At 38.0% G+C, this 15,105-nt stretch overlaps 1 protein-coding gene across 1 annotated transcript; it reads right to left on the reverse strand.

Moving 5' to 3' along the window:
* Window positions 1-9,186: 9,186 nt before the first annotated feature.
* Window positions 9,187-14,866, reverse strand: LOC119799326 (ceramide-1-phosphate transfer protein). Its single transcript, XM_038309160.1, has 2 exons — window positions 14,520-14,866; window positions 9,187-10,014 (listed from the first exon to the last, which is right to left on the reverse strand). Exons 1-2 carry the CDS (start codon window positions 14,642-14,644, stop codon window positions 9,492-9,494), a joined length of 648 nt encoding a protein of 215 aa, XP_038165088.1. The 5' UTR covers window positions 14,645-14,866; the 3' UTR covers window positions 9,187-9,491.
* Between the last annotated feature and the right edge of the window lie 239 nt (window positions 14,867-15,105).

Below are 15,105 nucleotides of genomic sequence, written 5' to 3' on the forward strand. Positions count from 1 at the left end.
AAGTTATAAACTTTGTATCTTTTTTATGGAGTTTGCATGTTTTGTCTGATTTGCTTCAGTCCAAAACAAGCATTGTGGATTAACTGGCGAGTTTATATCTGCAATGTTTTATATTTTGTCAGATACTCCATCACAGGCATGACTTTCTGAAGGACTGGTGTGGACATGTCCCCAGCACCTCTCTGCTCATTTACTTTAGCCAACTATAATGGGTTGGGTGCAGCTATCTGTGTTCAGAGCCTTTTGAGTTTTTTCCTAACATGTTTTCTTATTGTACAGACAGAATCAGACTACAGAGTTTCCACATATCTTGAAATTTTGTTTCTGGCATATTAGTAAAGAGGTTCATAAATCTTTTTAAACAGAACAGAGAGAAGTAGGGAGAGCTGCAGATTTAAAGGTGAAACAGATTTACTGGGATATGCAACATGCAATAAAATAAGTTTACCACAAAGTTTACATGAAAAATATGCTATTCTATATTTAAAATGCAGAATATCCAGATTTTTCTGGATGGATGGAATTGAATTTGTATTTCCAGGGATGCATGATATATCGATTTAGAAACTGGCTGTTATTCATGATTTTTTTCATACATTGTTTTTGGGCCCTATATTTGTAATGCACCAAAAGGCATCTCTCTAACATCTATACATAATATTAGTGCTATGGTATGGAGGTAGAACGAACGATTCATATACCGGCTGTCGCAGGTTCGAGTCCCAGCCTTGCTGACCTTTGCTGAATCTCTCTCCCCTCTCTTTTAACCCACTTTCCAGTCTCCATTAGGGCTGAAGCAATTAATCGATTGTTGAAATAATCTTAAACTAATGGATTAATTGACAACTGGAATACAGAGACTGTAAGAGCGACCTACTCCGAGCAGTAATTATATCAAAATTATAAAAGAAAATATATAAACATTTTGCATTTAAGTTTTCATCTGTTAATATGCTGTATCCAGAACTCCTCCAGTGGAAAACCTTTAGCTACACATGGCTTAATTTAATAAAAAATCTTAAAGGAACTTTTATCAGATTATTAATAAAAAAAATAGTCAATTTGCAAAATAATATCTAGTTGCAGCCCTACTCTCCATACTTTCTAAAATAACAATAAAGGCAACTAGAGCCTTAAAATAACCTTTAAAAGAAATAGGTGCATATTACATTGATTTAAGCAGGTAGATTAGACAACCTACAGATGAAATAAGCTGATTTGTTTTAAAAAAAGAAAAACAATGTTTGATCAATTACCATATTTCAAGAGCATGGTATCTATTTACCTTGTTTTAAGGGCAACTTTTTCCTCCTTTTAGGAGATCAAATATGGGGAAAGTGCACTGAAATTTAAGAGACTTAACAGATGTTGTCTAATTTGCCGCTAGAAAGAATAATGTATATTCAGAAATCCAAACGGTATCTTTTCGAGAGGATTTGGGGGCCTTTCATTAATTTTATTAAGGACTTAAACTTGACTGAAGGTCTGTTTGAGTTATAATTTACTGGAACCTGTGGTGTGCCAAGTTGTATAGATATGTATATCCATACCTGACCAATTAGTACTTTCTTACATACCCCCGTTTTTGAGAAGCCGTGTGTGTTTTTTTGTTTTTTTTTGTTTGTTTTTTTTTTTTCTCTTTTTTTCCCCTGAGTTGAGTAAAATAACTGCTGTCATGCCATAACTACAAAGAGAACTTGTTCAGATAATGACATGTTTGTATTTTCAAAATGAAAAAAAGACTTACTTTTTTAGATCAGTTTTTGTGAGTGTGGAGGTGTTGCAGCTGTCCAGAGGAACTCCATCTGAAGTTAAGTTATTTTCTCTGTGATATCTCTGTATCTGAGTAACTCTAACTGACTACTTTAAAACATAGCACCTTCTGCTGCACTTTTCTACTGAGCACTTGTCAGTTTCACACGGTTTTATTTCTGATAGCAAGGAGTAGCTAGCCTAGGCTAGCGCTAGCTTAGCATTGCTATGGCTTCTCTCTCTCCCTCCCTCTCTTTTCCAACTCTTCCTTCTTCCTCTCCTCTCTCCTGCTCTCTGTGTCAGATGTTCAGTTATTCCTCTGCCTCCTTTAGTGATAATGGGATGTGTAATAAGTGTAGTATTTTTGTAGCTTTGGAGGCGAGGGTGTCAGAGTTAGAATCCAGGCTTCAGGCTGTTGAACATCCAGGAGTTAAAGTAGGCCCCCCACGTAGCTGTCCTCCAAAAGTGCCTGAGCAGCCAGGCGATTGGGTAACTGTACGCAGAAAGTGTAGTCGTGGATCTCTGCCCACTGGTCACCACCAACCCGTTCACGTTTCTAACCGGTTTTCCCCACTCAGTGACACACCCACTGAGAAGCCCACTCTGGTGATTGACAGCTCCATAGTCAGAAACGTGGCATTAGAGACACCACGGACCATAGTCAAATGTTTGCCGGGGGCCAGAACGGGTGACATCAAATCCTACCTGAAACTACTGGCTAAGGATAAGGTTAAATACGGTAAGATTGTTATTCACGCTGGTGGTAATGACACCCGGTTACGCCGATCGGAGGTCACTAAAATTAGTGTTGCTTCGGTGTGTAAGTTTGCCAAAAAAAATGTCGGACTCCGTAATTTTCTCTGGTCCCCTCCCTGATCTGACCAGTGATGACATGTTTAGCCGCATGTCGTCATTCAACCGCTGGTTGTCTAGGTGGTGTCCTGAAAACAACGTGGGCTACATTGATAATTGGCAATCCTTTTGGGGAAAGCCTGGTCTGATTCGGAGAGACGGCATCCATCCCACTTTGGATGGTGCAGGTCTTCTTTCTAGGAATCTGGCCACATTTATTAGTCCTCCAAAACCCTGACCACCCAGGGTGCAGACCAGGAAGCAGAGTTGTAGTTTAACACACATCTCTGCAGCTTCTCTACTGTTACCCACTCTTTACTCCATCCAGACAGTGTCTTGCCCACGACCAAAATCTAATAAATTAGCAAAGATTCCCAAAGGAGTAAATCATGATAATCTAATTAAAATCAAAATAACTTCAATTGGGGAAAAAGTTAAAACAATTAAATGCGGTCTGTTTAACATAAGATCGCTTTCCTCTAAAAGTCTGCTAGTTAATGACTTGATTTGTGATAATCACATTGACTTGTTTTGCCTTACAGAAACCTGGCTGCAGCAAGAGGATTATGTGAGCATAAATGAGGCAACTCCTTCAAGCTATTTAAATTTTCACATACCCAGAAGTTCTGGGCGAGGAGGAGGAGTAGCAACAATCTTCCAGTCTGACTTACTGATTACTCCCAAAACAGTTAATACCTACAACTCTTTTGAACATTTAACCCTTAATTTCCCTGATCCAAATTTCAAGGCAAGAAAACCTATTCTTTTTGTAACTTTGTATCGTCCACCAGGTCCCTACTCTGAATTTTTAAATGAGTTTTCAGAGTTCCTTTCTGATTTGGTATTAAATACTGACAGGGTCATCATAGTGGGAGATTTTAACATCCATGCTGACATTGAAGGCGATAGCTTAAGAGCAGCCTTTAATGCTATCTTAGACACTATTGGCTTTGTTCAAAATGTGAATAGTCCCACACATTCTCATCTTCATACTTTGGATCTTGTGCTGACATACGGCATAGAATGTGAAGAAATAACAGTATTTCCTCACAACCCTGTCCTCTCTGACCACTTTCTAATAACCTTCAGGATTACTTTAACAGAGTTCTCCTCCCCCAAAAAAAGGTTCAATTTTAGTAGATCTTTATCAGATAGTGCAGTTATAAATTTTAAAGAATCTGCTTCACTTTCTCTCTCCTCTGTGTCACTGAGCAGTGCTGCAGAGTGCATAAGCATAGCTTATTCCCCTTCACAGGTTGATGATTTTGTTGATGGGGTTGCTAGTTCTCTGCGTATTGCCTTAGAAAACGCAGCTCCTTTGAAAATGAAAACCGTTAAAAATAGAAAGCTTGCTCCTTGGTTTAATGCAGAGCTGCGTACTTTGAAGCAAAATGCTAGGAAACTGGAGAGAAAATATCTCTCCACAGGCCTGCGGGAGTCCTTCCAAGTCTGGAAAAATGGTTTACTGCTGTATAAGAGGACCCTTTGTAAAGCAAGAGCAGCATACTTCTCCTCATTAATAGAGGAGAATAAGAATAATCCTAGATTTCTTTTTAATACAGTTGCCAAACTCACCCAGAGCCATAGCTCTGTTGAACCGTCCATTCCACCTGCTCTTAGCAGCAATGATTTTATGGGATTCTTTATAAATAAGATTGATCTTATTAAAAATAAGATTGATCTTATTAAAAATAAGATCATAAGCACTCCTCTATCCGCGATTGTACCTGAGGTAGTCATGGAATCTGAACCGGGTTTAGACTGCTTTGATCCAGTTGAACTTTCTGAATTAGCAAAATTATTGTCTTCATCTAAGCCTTCAACTTGTATGTTAGATCCAGTTCCAACCAGGTTATTTAAGGAGGTATTCCCTTTGATCTCCTCCTCCATTTTAGATGTGATTAATCTATCTCTGTTACAGGGATATGTACCTAAAGCTTTTAAGGTTGCTGTAATTAAACCTCTGCTTAAGAAACCGTCTCTTGACCCAGATGACTTGGTTAATTATAGACCTATATCCAATCTTCCTTTCTTATCCAAAATTCTTGAGAAAGTAGTTGCCAAACAAGTTTGCGATCACTTACACCATAATGAACTTTTTGAAGAGTTTCAGTCTGGCTTTAGAGCTCATCATAGCACTGAAACAGCTCTGGTGAAAGTCACTAATGATATTCTCATGGCCTCAGATAATGGACTTGTATCTGTGCTCGTCCTGTTAGATCTTAGTGCTGCATTTGATACAGTTGACCATAATATTCTTTTAAAAAGACTTGAATATTTTGTTGGAATTAAAGGAACAGCACTAGACTGGTTTAAATCTTATCTATCTGATCGAATTCAGTTTGTTCATGTTAATGACAAATCTTCCACATGCTCACAGGTTACCTGTGGAGTACCACAGGGATCAGTGCTAGGACCAATTCTCTTTACTTTATACATGCTCCCAATTGGTAGAGTTATTAGACAGCATGGGATTAATTTCCACTGTTATGCTGATGATACCCAGCTATATCTGTCAATAAATCCAGATGAAGCTAACCCATTACATAGATTACAGGCATGTCTTGAAGACATAAAAACCTGGATGACTCTTAACTTTCTGCTTCTGAATGCAGACAAAACAGAAGTTATAGTCTTTGGACCAGAGTCTCTGAAAAAGAAGCTGATTAGCCAGTCACTTCATTTGGATGGGATTAAACTGATTTCAGATAATAAAGTAAAAAATCTTGGTGTTATTTTTGATCAGGACCTGTCATTTAAATCCCATATCAAAGAGGTTTCTATAATATCCTTCTTTCATCTGAGGAACATTGCAAAAATTAGAAATCTCCTGTCCAGGGTTGATGCTGAGAAACTAGTCCATGCATTTGTTACTTCAAGGCTGGACTATTGTAATTCTTTACTATCAGGAAGTCCACAAACTGTAGTTAAAAGCCTTCAGCTGATCCAAAATGCTGCAGCCAGAGTTCTAATGAAAATTAAAAAGAGAGATCATATCTCTCCTATCCTGGCTTCTCTTCATTGGCTTCCTGTTAAATCAAGAATAGAATTTAAAATCCTCCTTCTCACATATAAAGCCTTAAATGGTCAAGCTCCATCTTATATCAGAGATCTGATTGTTCCTTATGTTCCTAACAGAGCACTTCGCTCTCAATCTGCAGGTTTACTAGTGGTTCCTAGAATTTCTAAAAGTAGAATTTGAGGCAGATCTTTTAGTCATCAGGCTCCTCTCCTGTGGAACCAACTACCAGTTTTATTCTGTGAGGCAGACACCCTGTCTACTTTTAAGGCTAGGCTTAAAACTTTCCTTTTTGATAAAGCTTATAGTTAGAGTGGCTCAGGTTATCCTGAGCTATCTCTATAGTTATGCTGCTATAGGCTTAGACTTTTGGAGGGCATAGGGACGCCCATTTCATCATTCTGCTTCATTCTCTCTCTGTTCTCCTATTCTGCAGAATCTGTTAGTTCAATCTCTAACCTTCTGCTCTCTCTGCTTTTCCTCAGAGTAGCTTTGCCTCGTCTGTTCCTGTTTGGCTGTGACGTCATCCTGGAAAGAAACATCAGCTGTGCTGCTTCCATCAACACCCTTGTTTATACAGGTGCTGGTCATAAAATTAGAATATCATGAAAAAGTAGATTGATTTCAGTAATTCCATTTAAAAAGTGAAACTTGTATATTATATTCATACATTACATACAAACTCATATATTTCAGATGTTTATTTTGTTTAATTTTGATGATTACAAATGACAACAAATGAAAATCTCAAATTCATCATATCAGAAAATTAGAATATTGTGAAAAGGTTCAAAATTGATGGCCCCTGGTGCCACACTCTAATCAGCTAATTAACTCAAACCACCTGCAAAAGCCTTTAAATGGTCTTTCAGTCTAGTTCTATAGGCTACACAATCATGGGGAAGACTGCTGACTTGACAGTTGTCCAAAAGACGACCATCGACACCTTGCACAAGGAGGGCAAGACACAAAAGGTCATCGCTAAAGAGGCTGGCTGTTCACAGAGCTCAGTGTCCAAGCACATTAATAGAGAGGCGAAGGGAAGGAAAAGATGTGGTCGAAAAAAGTGTACAAGCAAGAGAGATAACCGCACCCTGGAGAGGATTGTGAAACAAAACCCATTCAAAAATGTGGGGGAGATTCACAAAGAGTGGACTGCAGCTGGAGTGAGTGCTTCAAGAACCACCACACACAGACGTATGAAAGACATGGGTTTCTGCTGTCGCATTCCTTGTGTCAAGCCACTCTTGAACCACAGACAGCGTCAGAAGCGTCTTGCCTGGGCTAAAGAGAAACAGGACTGGACTGCTGGTGAGTGGTCCAAAGTCATGTTCTCTGATGAAAGTAAATTTTGCATTTCCTTTGGAAATCAAGGTCCCAGAGTCTGGAGGAAAAGAAGAGAGGCACTTCATCCACGTTGCTTGAAGTCCAGTGTAAAGTTTCCACAGTCAGTGATGGTTTGGGGTGCCATGTCATCTGCTGGTGTTGGTCCATTGTGTTTTCTGAGGTCCAGGGTCAACGCAGCCACATACCAGGAAGTTTTAGAGCACTTCATGCTTCCTGCAGCTGACCAACTTTTTGGAGATGCAGATTTCATTTTCCAACAGGACTTGGCACCTGCACACAGTGCCAAAGCTACCAGTACCTGGTTGAAGGACCATGGTATCCCTGTTCTTAATTGGCCAGCAAACTCTCCTGACCTTAACCCCATAGAAAATCTATGGGGTATTGTGAAGAAGAAGATGCAATACACCAGACCCAACAATTCAGAAGAGCTAAAAGCCACTATTAGAGCAACCTGGGCTATCATAACACCTGAGCAGTGCCACAGACTGATCGACTCCATGCCACGCCGCATTGCTGCAGTAATACAGGCCAAAGGAGGCCCAACTAAATACTGAGTGCTGTACATGCTCATACTTTTCATGTTCATACTTTTCAGTTGGCCAACATTTCTATAAATCCTTTGTTTTTATTGGTCTTCAGTAATATTCTAATTTTCTGATATGATGAATTTGAGATTTTCATTTGTTGTCATTTGTAATCATCAAAATTAAACAAAATAAACATCTGAAATATATGAGTTTGTATGTAATGTATGAATATAATATACAAGTTTCACTTTTTAAATGGAATTACTGAAATCAATCTACTTTTTCATGATATTCTAATTTTATGACCAGCACCTGTAGATGTTGGAGATCGGCCTGTTTTCCAGTGTGGTTCTGTTTCTCTGACCGTGACTGAGTGGATGTGCTCTCTTCGTCCTCTGGAATGGGAGCTGGCTCGGAGCTCGTCTGCCTGGCTGTGTGTTTCCTGGATGGGGCCGGCTTTTACAGCTGCTTTTTGTGTCTCTGCTTCCGTCTCCTTGAACCCCAGTCGGCCTCGGCAGATGGCCGCTCACACTGAGCCTGGTTCTGCTGGAGGTTTCTTCCTGTTAAAAGGGAGTTTTTCCTCTCCACTGTCGCTACAAGCATGCTTAGTGTGAGGGATTGTATTTGAGTCAATGAGTCAATGCAATCAACTGGTTTTCCTTAGACAGAAAACTTTGTATCAATTTGACTGTATGATCTGGTTGAACTGTAAAGTGCCTTGAGATGACATGTGTTGTGAATTTGGCGCTATATAAATAAACTGAATTGAATTGAATTTTTGCAATGTCATACAGTTTCTAATGCTGATAAGCCTGTAACCAATTTGTCCTTTAGACGAATGTAATATTTTGTGTTTACAATTTACTCGAACAATTAAGAAATTACATGTTTGTAGTTCAGTTAAACTAAAAAAAAAAAGCACTCTTTGGTCTTTTTTTTGTGTTCTTTTGTTTTTTCCCCATTAAGAAAAAATAAATAAAAATCTCTGCACTCTCTAAATTTAGTCTAGAACCGCCATTGATGGTAAATAAAAACAAAGGGCTGCAAGGGATTGGTTTGAATCAAACATAAGTCTTTAAAGTTCAGCCCTGGATTCTATAAAAACATAATAAATTAGTGGAAACACCTTGAATTTATATGTTCTTAGACATTCTCCATTCAAAGTGATTTAATTTCTTTCCATTTATATAAAGTGGAAGAGCAACACACAGGAAACGGCAGCAAAAGTGATGCAGAAACCGAGGTGAATGCAGAGGCAGCAGCTAAATTAAACATAAGGACTGTAAGAAATAATATTGTATAAAAAAAAATAGTGACCTCTGAAAGTGGATTTAAATTCTTTAAGATTGGAAGGTGCTAGATAAATATATATATATATATATATTTAAGGAAAAACTACATTTTAAATGCAAGATGTTAAATCAGTTACTTTATTTAACAAGGTTATTTATATTTGGTATCTAATTTACAAAGTCGACTTTGAAATCTTAATGCAGGCTTTATGGAAATGAATTTAAAAGTAATGCTTTTCTTCCATTTACAACATGAATATATAAATAGAAATATTAAGCAACTAAACGACTGACAACATTCTTTGCATGCAAGCATAACAATATGACTTGGTTCTATACAGGCTGTTGCTTATACCTTCTAAAATTACAATGAAAAAAAAAATATTTATATATATATATATATATATATATGGTTCCCTTTCATAAATAATAGGATTAATCAAATACCTCCTGCTTTTTATTTGAACTAATAACACCTGTGGAACTGTAAAGGTATTGCTTTAAGTTACAGGATAATGAGTCAAAGATAAACATGCAACATTATACCTAAAACTGTAACATACAGGATTACAATCAGTGTCATAAATTATAGATATAGTTCAAATGCTGGGATTATCATATAGTAGCAGCATTTTCCACAGCTTCCCAGCAGGGACTATTTACAGACAGGTATAATCTATCCAAAGGAGAGCCTATGCACGTCTATGGTAGATCATGTAGGTTGTGTTTTGTATAGAGTTCCTCTGTGATCTGGTACACTTCAGAAATGAGAGGCAAAGCCTCCCCCAGCACTGCCACCACCCGCTCAGGGGGGCCAACGTTCATCACATCAAAGAAAGCTGCACGTCCGGGAATGGCGAGAAAAGCCATGCCCGCTGCCTTCCGGATCATAAACGGGTGATGATTGGCCAGGGACTCGTTGTAGGCCTCCCTGCACATGACTGAAGTCTTGTCGTTCTCGCTGCTTGTTCGCAGGCGGTCCAGGAAGAGCTCGAGCCACCTCAGAGCACGGTGGAGCCTCAGCAGAGTGCGGCAGCCGGACTCAGGATAGATGCCCTTCTTGTCCACGTCCACCAGTTGATTGTTCAACTCGTACTTGACCATGGACTGCACGGTGACGTACTCGGAGCCGCTCTCACCTTTCATGAAGTTCACCAGGATCTGGATCTTGCTGACAGCATCTTTGGAGATGAAACCGAAAATGCTTCCCAAACTGTTCAGAAACCTGTTGACAAGATAAACAGACGTGGCCTGTGAGCATTTTAAAGTTCCTGTTCACAGTCGAGCTCAAAAACATAATCAGACCATGCATACAAGGAATTTCAAGACTCTTCCAGGCTTTGCCTGCCTGCAGTATTTACTCTTTAATGCTCATTTTATTTGTTTCTGTCTGCTTTTCAAGAAAGTTAAATATTTTTTTTACAAAAAACTTACAAATTGTACCCCAAAAACAACTTTAGATTTTGGAGCAAGCAGTTGTCATAATCAATAACATTTAAGGAACTTCTGTACCAGTAAGACCATTTTGGAGTCCTCAGCAATATGCAGCTAAATTAGTGATAACAGTGGGTGTCATGGCTGACAGTGCCAGTTAAACAATAAAAAACACACTGCCTAGCAAAGGAAATTAAAAAGTGATTAGAAAATCCTTTAAAAGGATCAACTACAGCTAAATAAAACTTCAAATTTATCTTCCCTGATCACAACAATTCATAAGATCAACAAACGATATATGAAACAACAGAGGTCAGAGAGTCAGCTGAAAGTATTTCCATGCTCTGTAACGTAATTGCAGTCAGCATCTCAGTGTCAGGCCTTCAGCTCATCTGCCTTGTTGGATCCAGTTTCTCTTACAGGTGCTGGTCATAAAATTAGAATATCATGAAAAAGTAGATTGATTTCAGTAATTCCATTTAAAAAGTGAAACTTGTATATTATATTCATACATTACATACAAACTCATATATTTCAGATGTTTATTTTGTTTAATTTTGATGATTACAAATGACAACAAATGAAAATCTCAAATTCATCATATCAGAAAATTAGAATATTACTGAAGACCAATAAAAACAAAGGATTTATAGAAATGTTGGCCAACTGAAAAGTATGAACATGAAAAGTATGAGCATGTACAGCACTCAGTATTTAGTTGGGCCTCCTTTGGCCTGTATTACTGCAGCAATGCGGCGTGGCATGGAGTCGATCAGTCTGTGGCACTGCTCAGGTGTTATGATAGCCCAGGTTGCTCTAATAGTGGCTTTTAGCTCTTCTGAATTGTTGGGTCTGGTGTATTGCATCTTCTTCTTCACAATACCCCATAGATTTTCTATGGGGTTAAGGTCAGGAGAGTTTGCTGGCCAATTAAGAACAGGGATACCATGGTCCTTCAACCAGGTACTGGTAGCTTTGGCACTGTGTGCAGGTGCCAAGTCCTGTTGGAAAATGAAATCTGCATCTCCAAAAAGTTGGTCAGCTGCAGGAAGCATGAAGTGCTCTAAAACTTCCTGGTATGTGGCTGCGTTGACCCTGGACCTCAGAAAACACAATGGACCAACACCAGCAGATGACATGGCACCCCAAACCATCACTGACTGTGGAAACTTTACACTGGACTTCAAGCAACGTGGATGAAGTGCCTCTCTTCTTTTCCTCCAGACTCTGGGACCTTGATTTCCAAAGGAAATGCAAAATTTACTTTCATCAGAGAACATGACTTTGGACCACTCACCAGCAGTCCAGTCCTGTTTCTCTTTAGCCCAGGCAAGACGCTTCTGACGCTGTCTGTGGTTCAAGAGTGGCTTGACACAAGGAATGCGACAGCAGAAACCCATGTCTTTCATACGTCTGTGTGTGGTGGTTCTTGCAGCACTCACTCCAGCTGCAGTCCACTCTTTGTGAATCTCCCCCACATTTTTGAATGGGTTTTGTTTCACAATCCTCTCCAGGGTGCGGTTATCTCTCTTGCTTGTACACTTTTTTCGACCACATCTTTTCCTTCCCTTCGCCTCTCTATTAATGTGCTTGGACACTGAGCTCTGTGAACAGCCAGCCTCTTTAGCGATGACCTTTTGTGTCTTGCCCTCCTTGTGCAAGGTGTCGATGGTCGTCTTTTGGACAACTGTCAAGTCAGCAGTCTTCCCCATGATTGTGTAGCCTATAGAACTAGACTGAAAGACCATTTAAAGGCTTTTGCAGGTGGTTTGAGTTAATTAGCTGATTAGAGTGTGGCACCAGGGGCCATCAATTTTGAACCTTTTCACAATATTCTAATTTTCTGATATGATGAATTTGAGATTTTCATTTGTTGTCATTTGTAATCATCAAAATTAAACAAAATAAACATCTGAAATATATGAGTTTGTATGTAATGTATGAATATAATATACAAGTTTCACTTTTTAAATGGAATTACTGAAATCAATCTACTTTTTCATGATATTCTAATTTTATGACCAGCACCTGTATCTTCCACTTTGCGACACTCCACAGAATCTCAGAGGGCTACAAGTCAAACCAGTTTCAAATCCAGTTAAACAGATACAACCATTCTCATTAAAACCAGGTGTTTTTACATTTGGCAGTGTGTGCAGGTGGCCGAATCCTGCTGGAAAATGACATCGGCCCTTTCATAATAAAAGATTGAAGATCTATTGTCTGAAAAATGGCTGTGCTGAGTACAGACACAGTGGCTCGCCAAATCCACACATCTGGAGATCAAACAACTTGTCAATGTTTCCTCACACTGTCCTGAGTCTCTGGAAATATCCCTGAGACTCTTCTGATGCACCTGTTTAGGAGTGGCTTCATTAAAAGAATGAAACGCTTAATCTGTGTTGCTGCAGCACTCGGCTTATAAATCAACAAACACTTGAATCACTGTTGCTTTAACATCCTTTTTCAAGGCGGAGTCATTATTATTATTGCCTTTGTTCTTTATAACACCACATTTTTCCTTCCACTTAACTTTCCATAATTATGCTTGGATCCCACACTTTAAACTGGGGACTGTCAGTGACTGTATATTTATAGTATTAAAAAGCCATTAATTGGTTTTCTGTATGTTTTTATTTTAATATATATTTTATTTTAATGTTTTAATGATCTTTTAGCCACAATCACCCAAATTAACAAAGCAAAATCAACACAGGAAATATGTCCCTGTTATTGTAATGAACCCTTTTAATACATAAGATTCAGTTTTTAATAACAAAGAAAAAAATCTTCATAGTTGCAATAAGTTCAAATTAGGCAATAATTCAGCGCATGGACAATTCAAATAGATTTACATGAACTAGATAAGAAAATAGAAAAATAAAAGGAGAATAAAAGCAAATAATGATAGAAACATAAGTAAAACAAACCACACCCTTAAACTAGGATCTCAGTTTAAGGATCTCAAAAGGGTGACAAGTGCTGGATTTCCTTCCCCACAGAAAATGGGATCCAGCATTTATGATTATCCCTATGTGAAGCAATTGCCTCCAGCAGAACCTCAGATTGTGCAAAGTGTCTAAGAGGCAGAAGATAGCTGAAATCAAAATTATGACCAGTAACAATTAGATTATAGAGATCTGAAATTCATTTTTAGACATCCAGAATGTTTATTTTAGTTAGGGGTAATGTAATTTTGGATATCTGAAAGTAACGGCCCAATACACATGAATGGGGAAAAGTGATGTCATTTGTCCTAGTAAGAATTACATTTCAGATATCTGAAATGTTCCTTTATGTAGGAGGAATACTATTAAAGATATCTGAAATAGAAACAAATATATGTTAAAAACGGCCACCTAAAATAAGATTTGTAGATATCTGAAATGTAGTTCTTACTAGTATTAATTTAATTCCAGAGCACTTAAAATCGAATTTCTAGAGGTAAAAATTTAATTTGTGATATTTAAAATACAATTCTGACTAGGAATATTGTAATTGTCACTAGGTAGAATGCTTTAGTGCCATCTATATTAGAATTGTGACTAGTCAGCCTGCATATTTTATGTTAAAATGCAGCCTTTCTTTCGAAAGTATCTAAAACTAAGTTTTAGATAGGCATTATTAAAATTGAGATATCTGGAATTCTAATTTAACTAGTCATATATCAATAGTTCATATCTGTAATTATATTTCTACTAGCAGAAATATGTTTTAGATGCTAAGAATTGGATTTCTGGATATCTGTAATGTTATATTCATCTTTGATATCCGAGATCGTAATTATGACAAGCAGTAACTCTATTATTGAGATCTGAAATTAGAATTCATCCTAGACAGAATTCATTTTAGATAGAAAGTATGTTTATTTTAGATTAGAAGAATGTTATTTAGATATCTGGAAGTAAAAGTCCAATATGCATGAATGGGAAACGTGAATTACATTGCAGATATCTGAAAAGTTCATTTCGGCAAGGAGGAAATGCATTTGAGAAATCTGGAAAACATATTCAGGCAAGCTAATAAATGTCAAAATGGCCTGCCATAGATGGTCATGACCACGTTAGTGACCCAACCTGAACAACAGGTTACCTCCAAACCTCAAGATCTGAATGTTTGATTTGGAGCCAACCGAAACACTTTAATTAATCCAGATTTTGACATTGTAATTTATTTCCATTATTCTAGAGAAAATCCCCTTTTAGCGTCGTTGTACATATTCTTATATCTCTTATTTTTACGTACCCCTAATCCATTGCTATGGAACAAAAAAGAATCTAACGATGTATCACTTACTTTACAAGACCTCTCCATCCAGAGACGTAGTGTTCGAGGTACACGTCTTTGTGTGGCGACAGACACAGTTTGAAACTGTCCAGGACCTGCTGTAGACTGAATTTCTGGCTCTCTGAACCTGCCATAATGGATTTTCTCAAACAGGAAGTATTGTCAACAAAACGAACCAAGCGAATGACAAAGATCTGTTTAAAAGAAACCAAAAGCTGGGGAAAGATTCGGACGTGGGGCTACAGGATCAAAAAGTGAACACATCAACCCGACAGAGAAAAACTCAAAGTGAAGTGGAAACAATTCATTGCAGGTGATACCTGTTCTAATCCACTCCTACTGCGCAGACTCCAACCGGGAACAACTCCGGAAATCGCGGGGATGCTTTCAAAATAAAAGCTATTTGAATTGATAAAACTCGCGTAAAGTGGATTGATGATTTTCTTTCAGACATAATAGGTTAAAAGTACAAAATGGTAAAGTTCAACCAGGTGTTTCGTTCAGTTTAATTTAGTTTTCATCCTAAAAATGAAGACTCTTTATTAGCTTTATTGCTCGCGGCTTTTATTTTGATAGCGTTCATCGGAAGAGTAAT

Source organism: Cyprinodon tularosa, unplaced genomic scaffold (genome assembly GCF_016077235.1).
Source record: "Cyprinodon tularosa strain WSP-4 unplaced genomic scaffold, ASM1607723v1 ctg66, whole genome shotgun sequence".
In the NCBI taxonomy this organism is placed as follows: Eukaryota; Metazoa; Chordata; class Actinopteri; order Cyprinodontiformes; family Cyprinodontidae; genus Cyprinodon; species Cyprinodon tularosa.

What these genes read in the sequence shown, in the direction of transcription:
- LOC119799326 (XM_038309160.1), bottom strand. Translation starts at nt 14,644, where the DNA reads ATGGCAGGTTCAGAGAGCCAGAAATTCAGTCTACAGCAGGTCCTGGAC. An exon ending in GGATGGAGAGGTCTTGTAAA is followed by an intron (nt 10,015 to 14,519) that starts GTAAGTGATACA and finishes TCTTGTCAACAG; the next exon opens with GTTTCTGAACAGTTTGGGAA.